General features: G+C 34.7%; 1 protein-coding gene across 1 annotated transcript in view; it reads left to right on the top strand.

The window, feature by feature from the left end:
- Window positions 1-21,109, top strand: part of LOC145694674 (uncharacterized) — a 260,526-nt gene that overhangs the window by 206,217 nt on the left and 33,200 nt on the right. The window contains exons 5-7 of the mRNA XM_081771169.1: window positions 8,995-9,233; window positions 16,197-16,300; window positions 19,689-19,784. Coding sequence (XP_081627295.1) covers window positions 8,995-9,233; window positions 16,197-16,300; window positions 19,689-19,784 — 439 coding nt within the window. The remainder of the gene's footprint in view (window positions 1-8,994; window positions 9,234-16,196; window positions 16,301-19,688; window positions 19,785-21,109) is intronic.

Raw genomic sequence — 21,109 nt, 5'->3', positions numbered from 1 at the left:
AGAGGAAATGAAACATGAGAATTATCGCGCAATGAAACATCAGCTATCTTAGCGATAAATTCCGGTGTACTAAACTGCAAGACTTGTTCTTTCGAATTAGATTTAATGAGCGTCTTGTAATTTACTATTAACTCAGCTGACTGTTCTTGTAATAAAAACTCACATAACGCATCAACAGATGGAAACAATTTGTTGCATGTAAGCTTAAAATACTGAGGCAATAACCCTTCAATAAGGAAATTAATTTGTTGTTGAATCGGCATGGCTTTATCAAAACTAAGTATGAGATCTAGCTTCTCATAAATATATGTCATAATAGGTTCCCCTTCTTTTTGATCTCTAGAACGAATGGTGTGTTCCGTCACCTTCTTAACCACAAAACCACCAAATAATGTGATCATTCGTCTCTTTATGTCTACATACGACAAGTTCACAAATTCGTCTGTCCTAGTTAAAGCTAGAAACCACGCTAAGGCTCCGTCCCTTAATAGATATGGAAGCAAATGACGCTTCTTTACTGCATTGAACTCATAAATGACGCAGTAAGATTCGAAATACTCAAAAAAACGAATGACGTCTTCCCCATACTTGCCGTGAAAAAATGTGGGGCGCACAATAGAATCTAGAGACGTAAGTAGAGTTTGTGCCATAATGCTAGTATTCACCATTTTCTCTAAATATCTCTAAATAATATAACTAAAAGCACACAAAACAAAATAACACAACAAATTGAGAGGGTGGAGGGAGGGTGGCAAAACAAATAGAATTTCATCAAATTCTAACGGTGGGCGGCAAACAAACTAATGCAAAATAAATCGAGGGTCGCAGATATGTGTGCATCCACACAAGTTAAAACCACATCTCCGCCATGTGCAGTCGCCCCTTGTCGGTCTGAGAGCTCAGATGATGTGTGAGTAATTGACGTGTTTGGGGATGTCAGATCCGACAAGTTGCGCCCAGGATTTCGTAAATATAGAACTTAACAAAATATGAGGTACGGGATCCAACCTGGGTTGCATTTAAATGAAATCCAACACGTACAAAAGAAACAGACTGTGATGTTAAAGGGGGTGAAAAGGGGCAAGAAGGGAGTAACTTTCGGGATAGGTTAATCTACTCGCACTTACTTGCAGGTCTGATCGTTGTCCTCTCCACGATTCCTCCAACGGGCCGACGTCCGTCCATCCCTCTGTTTGGCTGGCTGGTCGTTCAAGTAACCAAAGTTAAGAGTCGGGGAAACCCGGACTGAGTAACCAACTTCGCGAAGACCGCAACTTTAGACAAACTTATAACTTCTTCTTAAAAAGCAATACATCGTCGTTGAATCAAAGGTGCTCTCTAAGATAGAGCAAGGCTATCAATCGTCAATTTCAAATGTAGCTAGCGGTCTACCTTCTATCTCGTCCCTCGCTCCATGTCGACTGTCCCTTCCAATAGTCTTTCAATCCATTTTGTCTGGCGTTCCTTCCGGGTTCATATCCTCGGTTATTCACTTTGATTTGTGTCTCGATGAAAAAAGTGCATGCTCGTAGATTAACCAAGGTAAAGTGATGATAGGAATGCGGACGGGGAAGCAATCTGTTATTTTATTAACTGAAAAATTTACAACGTAAGAAATGAATGGCAGACAGCAAAGGCAAATGAACTTAGAAAAAACAAGTCGATAGGTGATTTAATTTGAAACGAATGATGATGCTTTTGACTGAAATGTTCTTTTGAAATAAAATGTTCCATTGTTCAAAATAAGAAACTTTTTCATATGTCCAAATACACATATCTTCACATATGTATTATTTGTGATGACAGAAATTTTATTATTTTTGATGACGTGAAGCACTTCAGAATGGTATGCAATGATTGGGGTACTGAGTTCCTTTCTTCGTTTTTCTAATATATTTATTAGTTGAGTATATGGATAAATCAAATTTCATTTCCCGGATGTCAGTCTTAATGATCTTTGTTGCCGTGATTATTATATTTGTGGTATCGTCTTCATGGCTATCTTGTTTTCTCGTATGCCACATTTCATTTATGATAAATGTTGCCATATCTCGCAAGCATACAATGTCTGGCTTTCTCTGACTGGAACTGACTAGAATATGTTCTTTATAATGCTCTAATAGCTTTTGTTTCAGTCTTTTAGGGGAATAAACTTTTGTATTTCCCACTATTTCACACATCTTTATGTGAAGATCACTTATAGTCATATAATGCCATTCAGTATCACTTTCCATCCAATCACACAGATTTTCAAAGGCACTTATCATTTCTGGATCTTTCTGACGACCTGGAAGTTTGTTTTCCTGCTTAGGGTTAGTACATGTTGACGGTGGCACTTTACGGGTCCCTGTTTGAGTTTGTGGTTGTAGCTTCGCAAGGAATCTTTCATGACAACTTTTGTGATACACAGCACCAGCGGCTATGAAATCTACACATTGATTGACTTTTCCTGCAACTTCGGTTCCCCATTTGTCTCTCCTTTCTGTACATATTTCAAGTATGTGATCACGAAAAGGTATGGTTTGAGCTTTGCGAAATTTTACACGATTTGGATGCTGAAGATCAACGCAAGATTCACAACAAAAGAAGCAGTCAGTTTTCCAGTTGAATGGTTCACCTTCTGAGCGCAATCGCTTTTAAATTGGCGAGTTAGTTTCTTTAGAATAGTTTCCAGGACTACGCATTCGTCGAGAGTTAGTATAATCCCTTCTACAAGATTACGGACTTTAACATGCAGTTCTGACTGTAACATCCATTCCAATTGGTGCAGGAGCTTGACGTCATTTCGTTCTTGTGTAAATGATTTAATAGTTCTAAGTCCTTTTTCTCTGACAGTGACGAGACAATCCTTGGTGTTATCACTCTGATTCTCGGAGATTATGCACACAACTTTGCTTTGGTTAGAATTGTCTGAGTTGAATGTATCCATGCTGGGGAATCTCACACTTCATTCATAGTGGTTTTATATTAAACAAATAAGAATGGTTGCATTAGCATCAACATAGTAGCATAAAGCGCATCAGATCTATCAACACTAATATTACGTAGTAGATTTTTTCTGTATTACAAGTAGAAATTCTAAATGAAATTTTAAGAGAATAACGTTAAAAATAAAGACTATTGTACTGTCATTAGCTTATGAATAAATACGGAATGTACCCATTTTTTTCAATTTCAGTTATTTTCGTATCACTCTATACGATCTTCACCAACATGGATTCGGTTGGTACGTTTCAATATGTTATTCACAAGGAACATCACCCAATTGTCCGGCTCCGATTTCAATGAAATTTCTCTAGCTGATAGAGGACATATATGTATTATTTGTGATGACAGAAATTTTTGCCATCGTGCATGTTTTCTATTTTTTTATAATTTTTAAGAGTTATGATGTGGTTATAAGAGATTACTGCAGAAGTCCCTTACTAACCTTTCTAAACGTAGCGTTAATGAAAGAATAACCATGTAGATATATATAAGATCTAGGGGAAAGTTGTATGGTAGGTATGACCTTGACCGCAGCCATCTTGAAATTCGCCATTTTGAATTAAAGTCAAGTTTTTTTAAATGGGAATAGGGTAATATGATACATAATTTCGGGCTAGAATTTAATCAGGAAGACAATGGTAAAGCTAGTTTTGAGATACACTCATTTGGGGAAAAGTTACAGGCATTTAATTGTTCAGTTACTACGTGCGAAAGTCCCTTACCTCCGCTTATAACCCACGTGTTAATGATAATAAGTGGATAAAAGCTTCGGTAATACATATTATGCCTAGAGGGAAGTGATACGGTAAGGTTATCCTTGATGGCAGCCATCTTGAAATCCTCCATTTTGAATTAAAGTGAAGTTTGAAAAATGTAAACCATAGAATGTGACACCTCATTTTAATAGCAAATTTTCCCAAAAAGCCAACGGTATGCTTATTTTTGTTCTATAATTCACCAGTGTGAATTTAGGACTGCTTCTAATGTGCACCAAATGTCCATTATTCCATAGGTTCTTCATGTATTCTCGTTTAAAATAAATAATTAAATTGCAAGTCTTCAAAATTCAGAACGATTGCTGGATGCTTATCCCAACACTATTCATGAACTGACAAATCACAACTCTCAAAAAATGTAATAAATTTAGAAAACACGAGCCATGGCAACAACTACAAAGTGCCAGTTGGAATCTTAAAATATGCGGTGAAAATTAGGAGTGTTGCCAATTTGAAAGATCGAATAATGGGCGTTTGGTGCACATTAGAAGCAATTCTAAATTCACACTGGTTAATTATAGAACAAAAAAAGGCATTCCATTGGCTTTTTGGAAAAAATTTGCTATTAAAATGAGGTGTCACATTCTATGGTTTACATTTTTCAAACTTCACTTTAATTCAAAATGGAGGATTTCAAGATGGCTGCCATCAAGGATAACCTTACCGTATCACTTCCCTCTAGGCATAATATGTATTACCGAAGCTTTTATCCACTTATTATCATTAACACGTGGGTTATAAGCGGAGGTAAGGGACTTTCGCACGTAGTAACTGAACAATTAAATGCCTGTAACTTTTCCCCAAATGAGTGTATCTCAAAACTAGCTTTACCATTGTCTTCCTGATTAAATTCTAGCCCGAAATTATGTATCATATTACCCTATTCCCATTTAAAAAACTTGACTTTAATTCAAAATGGCGAATTTCAAGATGGCTGCGGTCAAGGTCATGCCTACCATACAACTTTCCTCTAGGCCTTATATGTATCTAGATGGTTGTTCTTTCATTAACGCTACGTTTAGAAAGTTAGTAAGGGACTTCTGCTGTAATCTCTAATAACCACATCACAACTTAAAAAATATTAAAAAAGAAAGAAAACATGCACGATGGCAAAAATTTCTGTCATCACAAATAATACATATATGTCCTCCATCAGCTAGAGAAATTTCATTGAAATCGGAGCCGGACAATTGGGTGATGTCCCTTGTCAGCACAATAGAAATCCTAAAATCATATCATCTCTAGCGTTTAACAATTTATCTCTAGATTTTTCATTCCATTTTGTCAGCGCGAGTGTAAGTAATATTTTTTTCGATTTCACAAAATTTTGAATCACCCTGTACATTTTTTGCCAAGATGGATTTTGGTGAAATTTTAATGTTATTTAGTGAAATAATATAAATCGAATGACGCTATTTTCAGCATTTTAGGATTTGTTTCTGGGTTTTGGGAATATTGTTTTTTGCTCAGCGACCATGTAGTCACATTTGATAAGATCAATAACTTTTGAACCACCCTGTAGAAGTTTCTCCAAGGTGGATTTCGATGGGGTTTTACTATATTATTTGGTATTATAAAATGAATCGAATGACCTCATTTCCAGCTTTCTATGGTGTGTCTATAGGCTGTGAAAATATTTTCATTCAGCGTCCGTGTAAAATAAATTTGTCATTATCAGTGACTTTTGAACCACCCTGTAGAAGTTTCCCCAAAGTGGATTTCGGTGGGGTTTTAGTATGTTATTCAGCACATTACATAGTGTCGAATGACACCACTTCCAGTTTGGCAGGAATTTTTTCTAGGTCGGGCCTCTTTTTCTCGTTAAATGACTAGACTATCTATCTGTCTATCGGCAGGTATCAGACTAAAAACGGCAGCAGCGAGAAATGTTTCCAGATTTGGATTCAGTTTCGTAAGAATATGTTCCATCCTTTCACTCAAACTGCAAGTGATAGAAATCAACCATTTCCGGTTCCAACGTTTCTTTCTATAGTATGAGAACTGGGTTTTGGTATGGATTCAGCGACCCAAGAATATGTTTCCTTTCCAACCTTATCACTCTATTGAAACCGGAAGTGGTAGAAATCCCCCGTCATCGTTACCCATGAAGATGTTAACAGTTTGGCTCCATTAACGAACCTGGCCGAGATCGTCATTCCAGCCCTCTGTTGCAAAAAACAGAACTCAAGGATGGTCTTACGGACATACTAATATTACAATCTTCTAAGGCCCATTAGCGTGATTCTAGTTTAGGAATTAGGAATTAGATTTCTGGGCTTTCGGCACCTATAGCCATGTTAGCCCGTCAAATATGAGGGATGACGTCCCTCGGTGATCACACTATCTTACGAAAAAGAAAGAAAGAAAGAAGCCTGGTACCTATATGTTAGGTACCATCTCGGCATTTGCCTGGTGTGAATAAGAACAACCTCACTCAAGATGGCTAGTCTGAAAAAAGCTTTTACATGTTTTCGTCCGAGTGCCTAGCGTGATTCTAATAACGGTAACAGATAGCAATGAATTCAATATCTCAAGAATAGGTTCAACCTCTGATCTTATCTCTGCAATGCAATCCAAGCCCCATTGTTCGGAAGTTTTACCATAGTTTCAGAACGTGAAACGCAACTCATTTGTTTTATTCTTACCCAGAGATTGCATAAATCAAAGAATATCATAATTATTTCTCTGTTTTATAAAGACGGATTCTTTAACAGTGGGGAACATAACGGTATAACACAAACTATTTCAATGACTAGTATATTATAAATCCTTACTATATATAAGTAGCATATATAGTAAGTGCGTGTGTGTGTGTGACCAGATTTTCACATAGAAAGGACGATGAGGTCAACTAGAGTCATCATTTTTTTATGCAGATAGATCTTTACCAAATCTAATTCCGTGCGAAGCATTTTTACGGTTTTCGACACAAGGAGGATTGGAGGATTTCTTTCTCAGAATGTAGGTTACAGTACTTATGAATTACTTTTAGTTTTCAAGTAATTCCAATCAAGTAATTTAGTTTTAGTTTGGGCTAATAGTAAACAGACGTAGGGTTTTGCAGTATTGGACCTCCAAAAGAAACTTTGACCTCATCCTAACAATAATTTCTGGGTGCGTGTCTTGTGAGCACGCCAAATGTTATATCACAGCTCGTTCGAATTATAACTTCTATTAAGAATCACAACAATCTTGTATAAATAAGTCACATTCGTTCACTTTTCATTGATTGCATCAAATTTTGGTTGTGTTTGACCATGCCATATATCTACATTACGAGTCCGAAGATTCAGATAATTCAGGTGTTTCCCTTGGTTTGATTGGCTTCATAAAATCTTGCCCCCTCATTTGTCTAGTGGCTAACGTAAACCTTTTATGTATAAGTTCCGGGTTCAATTCCTGATAGGAGAGTATCGAACACACTATTGTAATCTCACTTTTAAACTTTAAATCCCATCCCATATAGCCTAACCTCTGACAGAGAGCGTAAATATAAACAATCCTGAAGTGTCTTGAGACAACAATGCAAGAACACATGGACAAACATTCGAAATTAAAGGCGCCTCTGCAGTTGTTTCCCAGAAGAATAGCAGAATTGATTTCATATACAAAGGAACTGGAACATTTGTTATAAATGGGAATTTTTGATACGTATAAGTATATATGGTTATTTTCATTGATTTTATCATTTTGCTCATTTGAATACTGAAAGTACAAATCGACAATAGAAATAATATTTTTAACGGCTGTAAACTACCAAAAAATTATGAGATGACACTTTATGAATTTGCAACTGAAACGAACAGAAAACAAACTTACTTCGGTCTGACATCAAGCCATTTCACAACAAAATTTCATTCGGATTTCTAGTAGTTTATTTCCAGCATGCTAAGGCTCGCAATACTTAAAAGATGCCACAGTTTACATCCTTAAGTCTTGTTTGGTCATGTGTTAAATAAACAATACAAGAGGATGCAAAAGGAGGTCCTTAAAAGGACCTTTTGTTTTTTAATCACATCTTTCTCGGCATCACCTTCGCAGATGATTTGTCTTCTAAACATGATTCTATACTACTTATATTGTCAATGTAAATAGCAGCAATATAAAATACCAGATATCATCAAGTAACCAACACAATTTAACCTCAATACAATTTAACAATAATAAGACCTCACCATCACTGTTCTAAATGCAAACAGTACGCAACCGCATGCATCCACGTAAACCACCAAGTCCATTACAGGCGATTCCAGCCTTCTTCTCAGTGATTTGATCTTTTGTTGAACTTGCTTGTATTTAAGGTTTGTTTCCTTCGGTTTCTTTCCTACCTACACCATTAGCATAGAAGCTTTATTTTCACTCTGTATCTGTTGTAGAAACTGCACAATTGTAAAAATATTGGGATGTTCTTTTGTTAGTTTTCTGTTTAAAAGTGCCACCTCTCGACAAGTTAGTTCTTCTTAGTTCTGCTGGAAAAGAGAGAAACACTAATTACATAAAATAAATCAAAGCTTGACAAAAGACATTCACTAACGATCGCAGGTCTCACTAAGCATAGTGTCAACGGTTGGTTCTTAGTAACGTTAAATTTACAAGTATTCAGTTTCTAATCATCACTCACTAGTACGAGGTTGATTTCAGATTTCTCGTATGGACAGGTTAAGATTTCGTATTCGCATATTGATCAATAAAATAATGCTTATGGAATGAAAATAATAATTACCGTACTTCACTAAAGGCACTAACTACCATTTTCTATCCAGAAACTTAGAATTTTCTCACAATTGTAGAATACATTGAACAAGATAATAATGCCAAACAAAACTCAGGAAAAGTGTATGTAATAATCAATAAAGAACTAAAAGGTTTGAATGAACACAGAAAGAAGTGCTAATTCTTGGTAACGTAGATTTCGCTCCCCAAATTTAATTATATTTGACAAGAAGTCAAACGAAAAACAAGACAGCAAAATAAGTATAGAAAACAAGGCAACTACTATATGAGAAGTTGGTGTCTGCATCGTCTAGCCATGTTTCCACTAAATAGTCATGAAACTTCTCTACATTTGTTCTGTATTCTTGAAAAAAAATTTCAAGGGTAAGGGATTGCTGAAGAAAGAACATCTGCCTTTGCTTTGTTTCCATGAATGGGACCACATATATTTAAACATTCTTTCAATGTTCATTTTTCCTTCCATAACCTTCAATTTATTTTCCTTGTTCCTTCACAGATCCTTAACCGAGCTCCTCCTCTAGGAAACCATCTCCAGGAAGCAGCTGCCCATCTTCCTCAATATGATATCCAGATACAAGCTACTTTGAGGCGTCCAAATGAATCAGAAATAAAGGTGACTATATCGTTGCTTAATATAGAAAAGCTCAAGCGGCGATGCACAGCCGGTTACCAGCATACAACAGTTCTTTTGATTGGAGACTCAAAAAATCGTCTTTTACACAGAGAAAGATTTACGTAAGTAAAACATATAATTGTTATAAACAATCCATTATCCTAGCCATGAGCAAAATGCATGTATATAAAATGAAAATATGTATGCAGTGCTTTTAAGATTAACATAAGCTTTCTGATTGTACAGTGCCAGCAAAAATTGTTATATTTACCTATTTCTGTATTTGACACTAATTTCCGAACAAAGTACCAGTGAAATATTGAGTATTCAACAAAGAAATACAATTCTTACATTGGCAAATAATAATAATAATAATAATAATAATAATAATAATAATAATAATAATAATAATAATAATAATAATAATAATAATAATTATAATAATTGGTTAATTCGCACCAAAGTTAATAACAGGAAATATGTCACTAGTATATCCATTTCTGCTTGTCACTATACAATTTGATATAACACAATATAACAAGTTAGGTTAATAATAATATACAGGGTGGCCCAAAAGTAAGTAAACAGTTCCGTACTCATCAACTCGTTGCTTTTTATATCATTTCTTTTTATTTATCAGGTGGATTTAGTTTATTTATTATTATTTGTTTTTAATGTCTTTTTTACCTATATCTTAAGCTCGGAAAAGTAGAAGGAAATAAATCTATAAGTTAGAGTGTCATACTTGATCAATGCAGGGGTGTATACCTACTTTTGGACCACACTGTATAAATGGTAAGACATGTCATAAATGATTTCTATCATAACTATTGAAATACATACATAAAATTAAGATTTCTAGGAAGGCACTGTCGCAAAAAATCAAATAAATTGACTTGTAAAATGGACTGGAGATTAAAATGTCCAGTTTTAAAGTTTGGTGGAGAACAATCTTTCTGTAACGTAACCAATGGGTGGATCGAGATGACGAAAAGTTTTCAGTTCTTGCAATGGTCGTACGATATAACCAGAAAAGTTTGCTGCATTAGGTTGTCACTTCTGATGAAAACTGGATCTGTTGCTATAATTGTAAATGGTCAGGAAACAGTTAGATCGCGATCTATGTACACTTCAGTTTCCAAAACCATTCCTCCACTTGCATAAGATGTTCTTGCTGATATGAAGGTCTATGATGGAGTGATCCATCTTCGTTCTCCATTGAGATGAAACCTTCACTGCGAATCATTACAGTGATGAACTCCACGAACAGAGATGAACACGAAGTATCCTGGAAATTTGTCAGCAAAGCCCAGTAGTCACGATATCCTCATTTGCACAATAACGCACACCTACATTTCGCACAAAGGATGGTCCAGACTATCTCCATGAGTTGCAGTATACAAGTATACAACCCTTCCTCATCCACCGTATTGTCCTGAATTGTCCCACCGATTACCATCTCTTCCGATTGTCTAGCCTATTTCTACGAAAATATCTAGTTTATGATAATTTGTGATAACTTGAAAGGAAAAAACTGAACCATTAATATGTTTAGCAATTATAAGTCTTAACGAGGCCAGGAAAATGCTTCTATCCTTGAAGAAAGATCTAATTTCTTTTCTTCTTAACTATTTTGAAAAATGATCTATGTCTTTATTCTTTCACTATTAGCGTTTATTTATTCGTATACGCCAAAATATGTTAGAAAGGTAATTTGAGCTTAAGTAATTTTAAAAAATTACACTTAAGTAATCTTTGTGGCCATGGAGACTATTGTGTCTAAGTACGAAGAGCTTTCCGGATTCAGGTGATAATTTAAAGTTATACAATTTCTGTGCAATATACTGCCAAGAAAAGAAACTTACGGGAGTTGTTGAAGAAAAAGTGCATCAGTGCAAATAACTTTCTAAGGACTCTGACGAATTAGCATGTAAAATACTTCCTTGAAATATACGTAGGTGCCCATAGGAGGTCTCTCATCATTAGTTCACTTAAAATGTCTGCAGTAATTTACTAATATCCTCTCATGGATTTTTCTACAGTATCTCACCTCCATACTTTCAATAACAATTCCATATTAATTAGTTCACATTATTATTATTATTATTATTATTTTTTAGTTTATCCTTTAATACTGAGTCGTTCATCCCTTTAGTCTGAAACTATACCTAAATTTTTAACTTTATTAGTTCATCGTTTCCACAAAAATGTAAATAATAATAGTAATAATAATTAGCGCACATTCTCCGTATCCGTGAGTCATTACTGTTGTTCACGGAATCACCTAATAATATTTAAAATTTGATTTTCTTAAACAGCATAAGTTCATAAAATACACTGGTGTAAACGCATTGAAGAGCACCTAGGAATTCCCGAATCTGCTAAAAATCAGCACACAAGAAGAAAGAGACCTCCTTCGTGGCTAGGTGGTTAGCATACGAGCCTTCGGTGAGGCAAACTCGAGTTCGATTTTCAGTGGGCTCGGATCCCATGTCAAACTGTTGGTCCACGTCTCATATAATCTCGTTGCTGAACGGAACGCTAAAGTCAAAATCAACCAACCAAGAAGGTAGGTGAGAGTGATCGCAACGTGGTTCCCGCGGTATAATCCTGAACATGCTATATAGAATGTTCAGAAACTTAAAGTATTCACCTTAATAGCCAATGGGTGGATATGATATAGCAACTTTCGCTATAGATGTTCAAGTAGCTAGATGAGGTCGTGGCCAGAATTTGACTGAAGTATGTTATCATGTCTAACACGTGCTTGGTAAATCACACGTAAGGATATCTAGAAGCCAAGAGTAGAAGAGGTATACCATGACTACTGTGTTGCCCTAACAATATTGGAAAGTGCTTTGATCTGTTGAAATGTAGGGTCCCGCAAGTGTCCAAAATGATGACGTCACGAATGGAGTCTCACTCTCCTGAATGAAGGTTAGAGGCGAGTGACAAGTGTAGCGTATTACTCTTATACCGGAATGGCAAGTGTGATGAGTAAGAAATCATACTATCCCCACTCATTTGCATATCTACGGGATGCGCACAACCGTCACTGTGTCCAACACGGAAACTACTCTTTTGCTGAATACCACAGGAATCCATTCATTCGCCTTACCATTTCCGTCTCTCCTGACGTTACCGACGTTCTCGGCAACGAAGTGTCATAATAATGTGAGAACGCAGGAACGTAGGCTTGCTTCAAACAATCTAGTGTTTACTCTTTGGGTGCTTATATGGGATTAAATGTGGCTCTGATTGCACTGTTTGTGGTAGGGCGACATGATCTTCCTATCCAAACACTTATCTATGGTCGTGGAAGCACTGAGATACACGTCCTGTTGGAATCTTTCACTTCATGTCGTGTACACTAGCGATTGAGCACTGACCCTTCACAAGCCATGCGCAATTTTTTACTACCGAGCCCCTGGTAGCTCCATATAGAACTACGTTTAAAGTCAATTAGTTACAATACAGAAATATTCGTTGGCTGGTGTCATCCTTGCAATGCAAAAATAGATTTAACCCCTTAACGCCGGATGTGCGGAAAATAATTTTTTACTATGTATTTCCGGTATGTCGCGAAGTTGACTCCTCCTCCTTCAATCCTCCTTCAATCAATGTATGAAATTGTTGGCAAGAGAGGTAAGGGAAGCAACATCCATATCTATCTATCTATCTATCTAAATATCTATATCTATATCTATCTATCTATCTATCTATCTATCTATCTATCTATATATATATATATATATATATATATATATATATATATATATATATATATATATATATATAAAAGAAAATAGTGACACAGGGATTTGTAAGGGAAAAACGAAGCGTTGAAAATCCCCTTTCCCTAGGGTTTCTCACCTTCCTTTCCCTCGATGTATTTTTAAAACTTTTTTGCAGCATAGACATGCAGTACACTACACTATATTATATTTATCACATATACAAAAATCATTAATAATATTTATCAGCACCATCTAAAAATATTAGTCATTACTGCTGAATGTCGCGAAAAAGCGACATATCGCATTATTGTAATATTTCGAGAAACATCTCGTCCAAAATGGACAATATTTCGTTCCTGTAACCGTTGAATATCCATAGTATTATACGGTTTTTATAGTACAAGTACTTACCTATTTTGCAGTAGAGAGCAAAGATGAACACAGCCAAAACACGAAAACTTGTTGTTCTGCTACCGCCAAAATCCTCCCTCTCACAGAAGTACACAAAATCGTTGATAGATGATATACTAAGCAAGGATGAGTAAACAGTACATTGCGAACTCGTTGCAATTGGCACCTGCGGCCACCGCCACACATCAACTCGTAGAAGCACGCATAAGAAATATGTAGGGATTCGCGACAGTCGTCCAAAAGGGGTTAAATGAACACACACCCTACACTTGTCATGTTGTTCGAGGCCTTCAAACCTCTAGCAGCATCTCATATACAAACATTACTTCCAGCATGCACTCTATGCTGGCTGGAGTGCGGGATCTTCAAACTATAATCAACATACCTTCTAAAGACATTCTGTGACGCGTATTTTGTTTGAATGAGTAGATATGTACGATGTGTTCTTAAATACGTTACCACCAATGCATACTAGTATTCTTAAAATCTATAAGGGGCAATCAACAGAAACCCGTTCAGTTATCATAATTCATGAAATAAATTTTATTTCGAGCGGAAACTTGTACACTATCTAGAAGCATCTATGGTTAGCGTGCAGTAAAAATATTGTTCAGAAAAAGTCACCATGAGCGTTGAGACACTTGTCCCACTGTGCACTAGCTTACAAATGCCGTCCATGTCTACACCCTGGGGATCTACTGCGCGCACACTTTATGATACCCCAGACCTTTCACAATTTTCTGAGCAGTACCATAACTCATGTTTAACTGTTCGCTATGAATTGAATACTAATGCGTCTATCCGCAGCTATAGCCGCATTCACCTTCTCACGCGTGTCTTCTGTGGCAACAACATGGGCTTGACCAGGATGGGGATAATCAGTGGTTTGTTCACGCCCCTTCCGAAACATTCTGGCCCAGTCCACCACTGTTGTTTTGGAGACGCATACATCATACATTCATACGCCGGAACATTTCAGCTGGTTGACAACCTTCGGCACTCAGAAACTAGATGACGGCACGCTGGTCCTGTTTGGACGGATTGGCCATCTTTCACTCGTTATACCTGCAAAAAGGAAATACGTATTAATGACATTCCTACACCCAACACACAGGGACATTAAGCACTACACACTATTAAACAAACAATATCCTCCTACATACTATACCAATAATACATGGAACGAACGGGTTTCAGTTGATCGAACCTTATAGTTAAAATGTTATTACGTTATTACTTTATTGTTCAAGGAATTACACTGCGCAGAATCACTTATTCAATAAAAAGTTAATCAGCTAGTAAAAAAAATGCCTTGAGCTGATTGTATTTCAGACAAACTAAAAAAGGTTAATTCAGATTTCCAAGAATATGTTTCGCTTTATCTATTAACCCTTTATTCAAACTGGAACTGGTTTAAATTAACGATTTCCGGTTTCAACCTTTATCACCATAGAACAGAAACAGTAAGGCATAGCAAGTAATGGCTCTCGGACTCAGCGTCCGAGGAACAGGCTCTACCTTTGATCTTATAAATCTATTACATCCAGTAATTATAGATGTACTACTTGAAGTTTGAGTATTGAATTGCAAAAGTTTGAAAATCTACCATAGTGTCACACAGTAAAATGAAACTATTATTATTATTATTATTATTATTATTATTATTATTATTATTATTAGTAGTAGTAGTAGTAGTAGTAGTAGTAGTAGTAGTAGTAGTAGTAGTAGTAGTAGTAATAGTAGTAGTAGTAGTAGTAGTAGTGAAGAGTGATATTACACATATAATTTGCTGTATAATTTTAATTACCAACTAAACATAATATGAATCGACGACTACAAAAAAAAAAAAAAAAAAAAAGCCGAATCACATTTTCCTGAAATTTGGTTTATGAACATTTTCGATTCACTAGGGGTACACACAACTATACGTATAGAAAGAACAGGTGTTGAGGTGTTACAATGGTTTAAATGCAATATTGAACTATAAGTTCAGCATAAGAAAGATCCTGGATTTAAATAGTTTTTGCTTAATATCCGAAAGCAGTGGCGTAATACACACTCGCAGAGTTCGCGTTGCGGGAAGTCCTGAGGTTGTGGGAGCCCGAAAATGTTCTGTGGTTACTGAAGGGGTCTAGATTATCGTTTATGCTGAGAAAAATTATGCCATTGTCTGAAAGTTACACAAACTGCACTGAAAAAAAACATATGTGACGTATGTAAAACGTACGTTCCATGTGTAAATCCTGTAGTTTTTGGACTTAACGTACAGCAAACATGTAATTGAAAAAGTACGTATATTTTATACGTAGTTTCCGTATAAGTGTTCCGAATAAACGTACTTCCGTACAAACGAAAGAACTGTATATAAGCAGTCAAGATCTCACATACAGATGGACGTATAGAACATATAGTTGAAGTATGTAACATACGTATACGTAGTAATATACGAAAGGCTCTTAGATATCAGACATCCTATAGTGGCATGATGTAACATATGTGCGGGAAAAAGGGCAGTACGCTATGGATACTACTAACATCAATGCGAAAAGTAGCATATGGATAACTTACGTTCCGTACTGATTTTTGTAGTAAACAGAAGGATTCCATATATTTGTACATTATACCGCTGTCCGGATAACGAAGTTTTCTCAGGCGAACTCAAGCCCTTTCTACAATCATCGATTCATTTGCACTAAACAGAATGTAGTTTATATAAAACGAAATGAATAAGAACATGATTTTCTTTATGCACAGATACTTTTAAATCTTATTAAATGTGGATATTAATAAACTAACATTCGAAAGTTACTGCATAAAGATAAAACTGACATGATTGTGTGAAGTTTGGTTTGTATACTTTAGTAGAATATACAGTATGAATCTACTATGTTTATGACAGCAATAAACAAAAAAAACTTATATCTCTTCTGTTTACAGAGACATGGCATTAATGAAAAACAGCCCGATTGTCCGAACAGTCTATGTTTGTGGTTATCAATATGGTCACGAAGTACATAGCCATCTAATTAGCGAGTTTTGGGGTAAGAAAATGTTTATTTGTAGTTTCTAAATGCATATATATGACAGTTTTAAACCATTATTTTCATTTTCTAGTATAATTAAATAGTCGAAATCCTTTACACAAAGGAAAGACTAGATCTTAAAGACAAAAAAACTGATGTTATGATTTCTAAAAGACGTTTTAAAGGTATAACTCAATGATTTAAGATATTAATGGTAGCAGTCATGTCTATACGCGTGTTTAGCTAATGGCATATTATGTAAATAAAAGAGAGATTTAAAATGTGAGTTCCTAGTTTTTCAATCTTAGTAGTGAGCTTAGAATTGTCTTTAAATCTTAAAGACCGTACTAAAGACTAAAAGTTAATTATGAGATATTAGCTAATAGAATAACAAATAATCTAATATCAAATTTAATTATGTACGAGGGTAAGTAAGAAATTACCCGCAATTTTGACATAACTCTTCTTATGTTGCTCATGCGGACCTCTGCCCTCATGCTGTTGTGGTCATACTGCAAAAGTTGATCCTAATTTCACCAATTGTCTTCCTTTTGTTGCGGGTAGATCATGGCCACTCGATTAGAAGTTAGCGACAAAGCGTAATAACGAGCAGTGATCCAGTTTTTATGGTCTGAAGGTATATCAGGAACCATGGCTACTTTCCACGGGATGTGCACCTTCATCAATAGTCACTCGTCTGTCTAACAGAACCATGTCACATGTACACTCTATGTTGTCAGCATTTGTGGCCGTAGATGATCGTCTGGCTGCTTCCTTGTGCGTGACACTTGTGCGACCATTTTTGAATTTTTCAGTCCAGTAATAGACACTCCGTTGCGGCAAGACACTGTTCCCGTATTATGCCGAAAGTCTTTGATGGATTGTGGCCTCTGATACACCTTCCGACCACAAACAACCGGATCACTGCTTGTTATTCCTCTTTGGTGCAAACTTCTAATAGAGCGGCTATGATCTATCTGCAACAAACGGAAGACAAATGGAGGAATTAGGATCAAACTTTCATAGCACGACCTAACAGCATAACAATAAAATAAACGAGGACAGCTCAGTACGAACAATGTAAGAAGACTTACGTCAAAATTGCGGATCATTTTAGACTTACCCTCGTATATATCTTCATCATTTTAACATTACGACAACATTGTATAAACTGAATTTTGCAAACTTTAATGCTATCCTTATACATCGGTTTGAAAATTCATTGAGCATTGAATGAATAACATGATTTTTCTTTAGTTCTTCTTATTTAGATTAATACAGTATAAGAAACTGAAATGAATAATGACTAAATGAATGATAAAGTGAGAGAAATTGGTGCATTGAATATTCTGTAAGATTTGATACATTTTAAACCAAGTCAGTTGTATCTGACATTACAGTAAAAATTTAACCTGAAAAAATATTATTTAAAAAAAAAAAGAAGAAGTAATGCGCATTACATTACTTAAGATTCAACTTATGTTTTGCCTCGCTTCTCAAATATTCTGCAAAGAGAAATAAAAATTTATTGTTATCATATTTAGATAGAAAACTGCATTTTTTATATTTCATCCCATAGTATACACCATTTTGTGGATCTGAAATGTATATAAGTAAAAAAAATTGGCGGATGAAAATAATAGCACGTAAACTATAGTACTTATTATGTTCCTATTTAGACCAGAGATGGTTTGAAGTAAATAGTAGAAAACTTAACTACTCAAGAATTTTCCATATACTGTGTTAATTTCTGGTGCTAAAATGATAACGGAAGTAATTAACGAATTTTAACATAAAAATATTTACTTGCAATATTCCAATAAGTAAAGGTAATATTCTTAAATAATTATATTCAATAACTTTAAAGTGGATATTTCTTTTACGTGACAGGAAAGTTTTAGAAAATACAATTTATAATGAATACTTACCTTACATTACCAACTCGTTTAATTGAACATTCAATATGAGTGTAAACATATATTTTAAGAGACTTAAGACTATAACAGATGTGTACTTAAAACATATAAAAGATGTGTAAGTTGGAAAAGCATATTTTGATGCTGGCAGTATTAAAGATCAATTCTCATTTTTCTGAATGTCATAGCCATTGCACTAATAATATGAAAACTTCTAATGGCGGTAACATTAGACTAAAATATGTTATTGTGAAACTTCTCAAACTCATTATTGTACAAACATTTAGAACTACTATGTGTGCACTATTCTACCAAACAAAATTATTACCATTCCTAGGTCATGCATGGTAACTTCTAAACAGTTTTTGAACATGATAAAAATCATATTCTACACATATTTATCATGCAACCGAATATCAACAAATCGTGATAACCGGACAAAATAATACTGTAACATTGATTTTAGTAGTTTATAATGACATCCTAAATGTGTTATTTAAAGACGTGGGTAATTCCATATAGTCTACGCAAGTGATAATTGTATTAAATTATATTGTCTTTATGGCGGGAGATATAGGTCCTAGTCCATATGTGCAATTAATATTTACACAATTTCATGAAATCCATATAGTAATTAGTGATTCAATCCGTCATTTGTAATCATTTTTAAATTTTTTTTTCTATGTTTACAATAATAAAAGTATTAATATTCATGTTAATAGCTGATTTATGTTTTTAAGTTATAACTGTAATAAATAGATAATGCTGCTGTGATATCATGGTCCTTGTTTTTATATTTTTAAACTTGTCCTTTGATATTCCACAAGCTTCTTTCTTCATTATAAGTTTCCCGTGTTTCTAAGTTATATGTGAAGGTGTCTTTTGCTGTAATTGCATTAAAAATAATTGTTGATGAAATGTGATAAAATTGAATGAAAAATATCAAAAACCACTTAAAACTGCTAAAATACCACACATGCTTCACTCATACTAACTTTTACACCACCTTGTAATCTCGAAACTTCTAGAATACTACTTTGAGAACTCGTAAAATAATTTTCCTAATATCCAGGTATTACTGAACAATTTTTGCCCAGTCCACTTTTATAAGAACTTCAATTAATCTTCTCAGCATAAGTCAAGATATCTTTTAAGCGTTTACAGAAAATCAAATTAATGTTAATTCCTACACATAGAATTCAATACAGCTATTGATAGCATAATAGAACTCAATCAGAAAAGTACGAGTAACTAGAAGGAATATCAATATAGACGAGACTAGTAAAGGACTCCATTACAGACTTCTACTGTGATGGCTAAATCCAGTATTAATTCATTGCTGGATCGCCTTTCTTGTAATATTTTACTGTATATTAATGAAGCTGCGTATCACTTAGTAAAGAGTATGAAGAATATTAGTAATTAATAAAAAAGTAGTGTTTAGTTGCTATATCTTATACATATATAGCAGAATGTTCATTGTATTTCAGCTGGTTTAGATGTGGAAGCAAGTGTGAAGCTTCATGAGGGAGCCCTTGTATCAGAAAACGTTAGAGAGACAATTGTCGGTTACATCGAATCTAGAGGTAATCAACCAGTACTAATATTTTAGATTTCTAATATTTTGAATTATTTTATTAAAATATAGGTAAATCACATTAAGTATTCTATTATGTTGGGGAAAAAAGTAAATCTACAGCTAATATTTCGACCATGTTCATTGTAAAACTAGCAGGAAGTTTAGTTTGAAAATTTTGTACTTTTTAACATTGATAGTAAAGGTGTTAAGAACAATAATATATTAACTTAGGAATTCCATATTTTATAAACCAAAATTCGTCACACAACGATGTAATGAGATATATCATATATTAACCAATACTGAACGTTACATCAATACTGCACAATAGGAATGTTTCCTCACCTGAGTCTGAAAACTGTGAACTGTATTTTGTAGATTCAACTATTGTGTTTAGTCTTATGATTTTTCAAGGGAAATTCGAATAAACCCGCATACATATAACTAATCATTAAAATAATGTTTCGTTGCTTGTACTGCTTTGAGCAAGTCTATGTCTTTGATACTGCTCTTCAATCCAACCTTAAAAATTCATAAAATAATTAAAGAAAATAAATTGAAGTTTTAATTTCATTAAGTAATGTAAATAATTTTATTAAATTAATTAATTCAAAAATGTAAAAAGAAAAGTGAATATATAGAATGTGCCCTAGGTGTCATAAGACATACGCGGTACAAAGACACAGTTCTTAAAATCTGCCCTGCCAAAATTGAGGCATCTGACATCCCTACCTTTAGCTACCTACTTTGGCTTAATGGCTGCGTTGGGGACTGCTCATCAGACAAAATAGATATATCTAAAATTTTTCAATGTGGTTCTCAATAATTACTAAAACATGAAATGAATCTTTCAGTTTTACGTTCCACGGTTGTGCCCTGTAGCCTAAAGGAGACAAATGATTAATGATAAGGAATAATTGTGACATAATCGGTGGAATGAGAATATGAGAGGAAACGGAAAAATTAAAAAAATAAACACGGACACGATGTTCTTCACTATATTGGCACTATAAACTATCATGGACTGAAATTTAACTAAGGGTTCCTCGCAACAGAGATGATTGTTCTAGCACTGATCTCCTGTGCCTTTTCTAAATGGTTACTAGTTTGAATTAGAGGCATTAGGAGGAAAGTGTAACATCGTGTAAGACCATGAGAATGCTTGTTCATGTTTCAGGAAACTGATAAATCTTTCTTAAAATATTTCGCAAAAAATTGAATATTATATGTACTCAATCTCTGTGTTCTTTGTTGTCAAAACCGAACAATTAAGCGTAACAAATAAGTCGCTGAAAAAAATTGAAACCTCAGTTCCAATAATAGACCAGACTT

Source organism: Thermobia domestica, chromosome 9, assembly GCF_964235325.1.
Source record: "Thermobia domestica chromosome 9, izTheDome1.hap1.1, whole genome shotgun sequence".
NCBI classification, from domain to species: domain Eukaryota; kingdom Metazoa; phylum Arthropoda; class Insecta; order Zygentoma; family Lepismatidae; genus Thermobia; species Thermobia domestica.
Note: the sequence above shows the minus strand (reverse complement) of the source record. Positions and strands in the feature narration are given on the sequence as shown.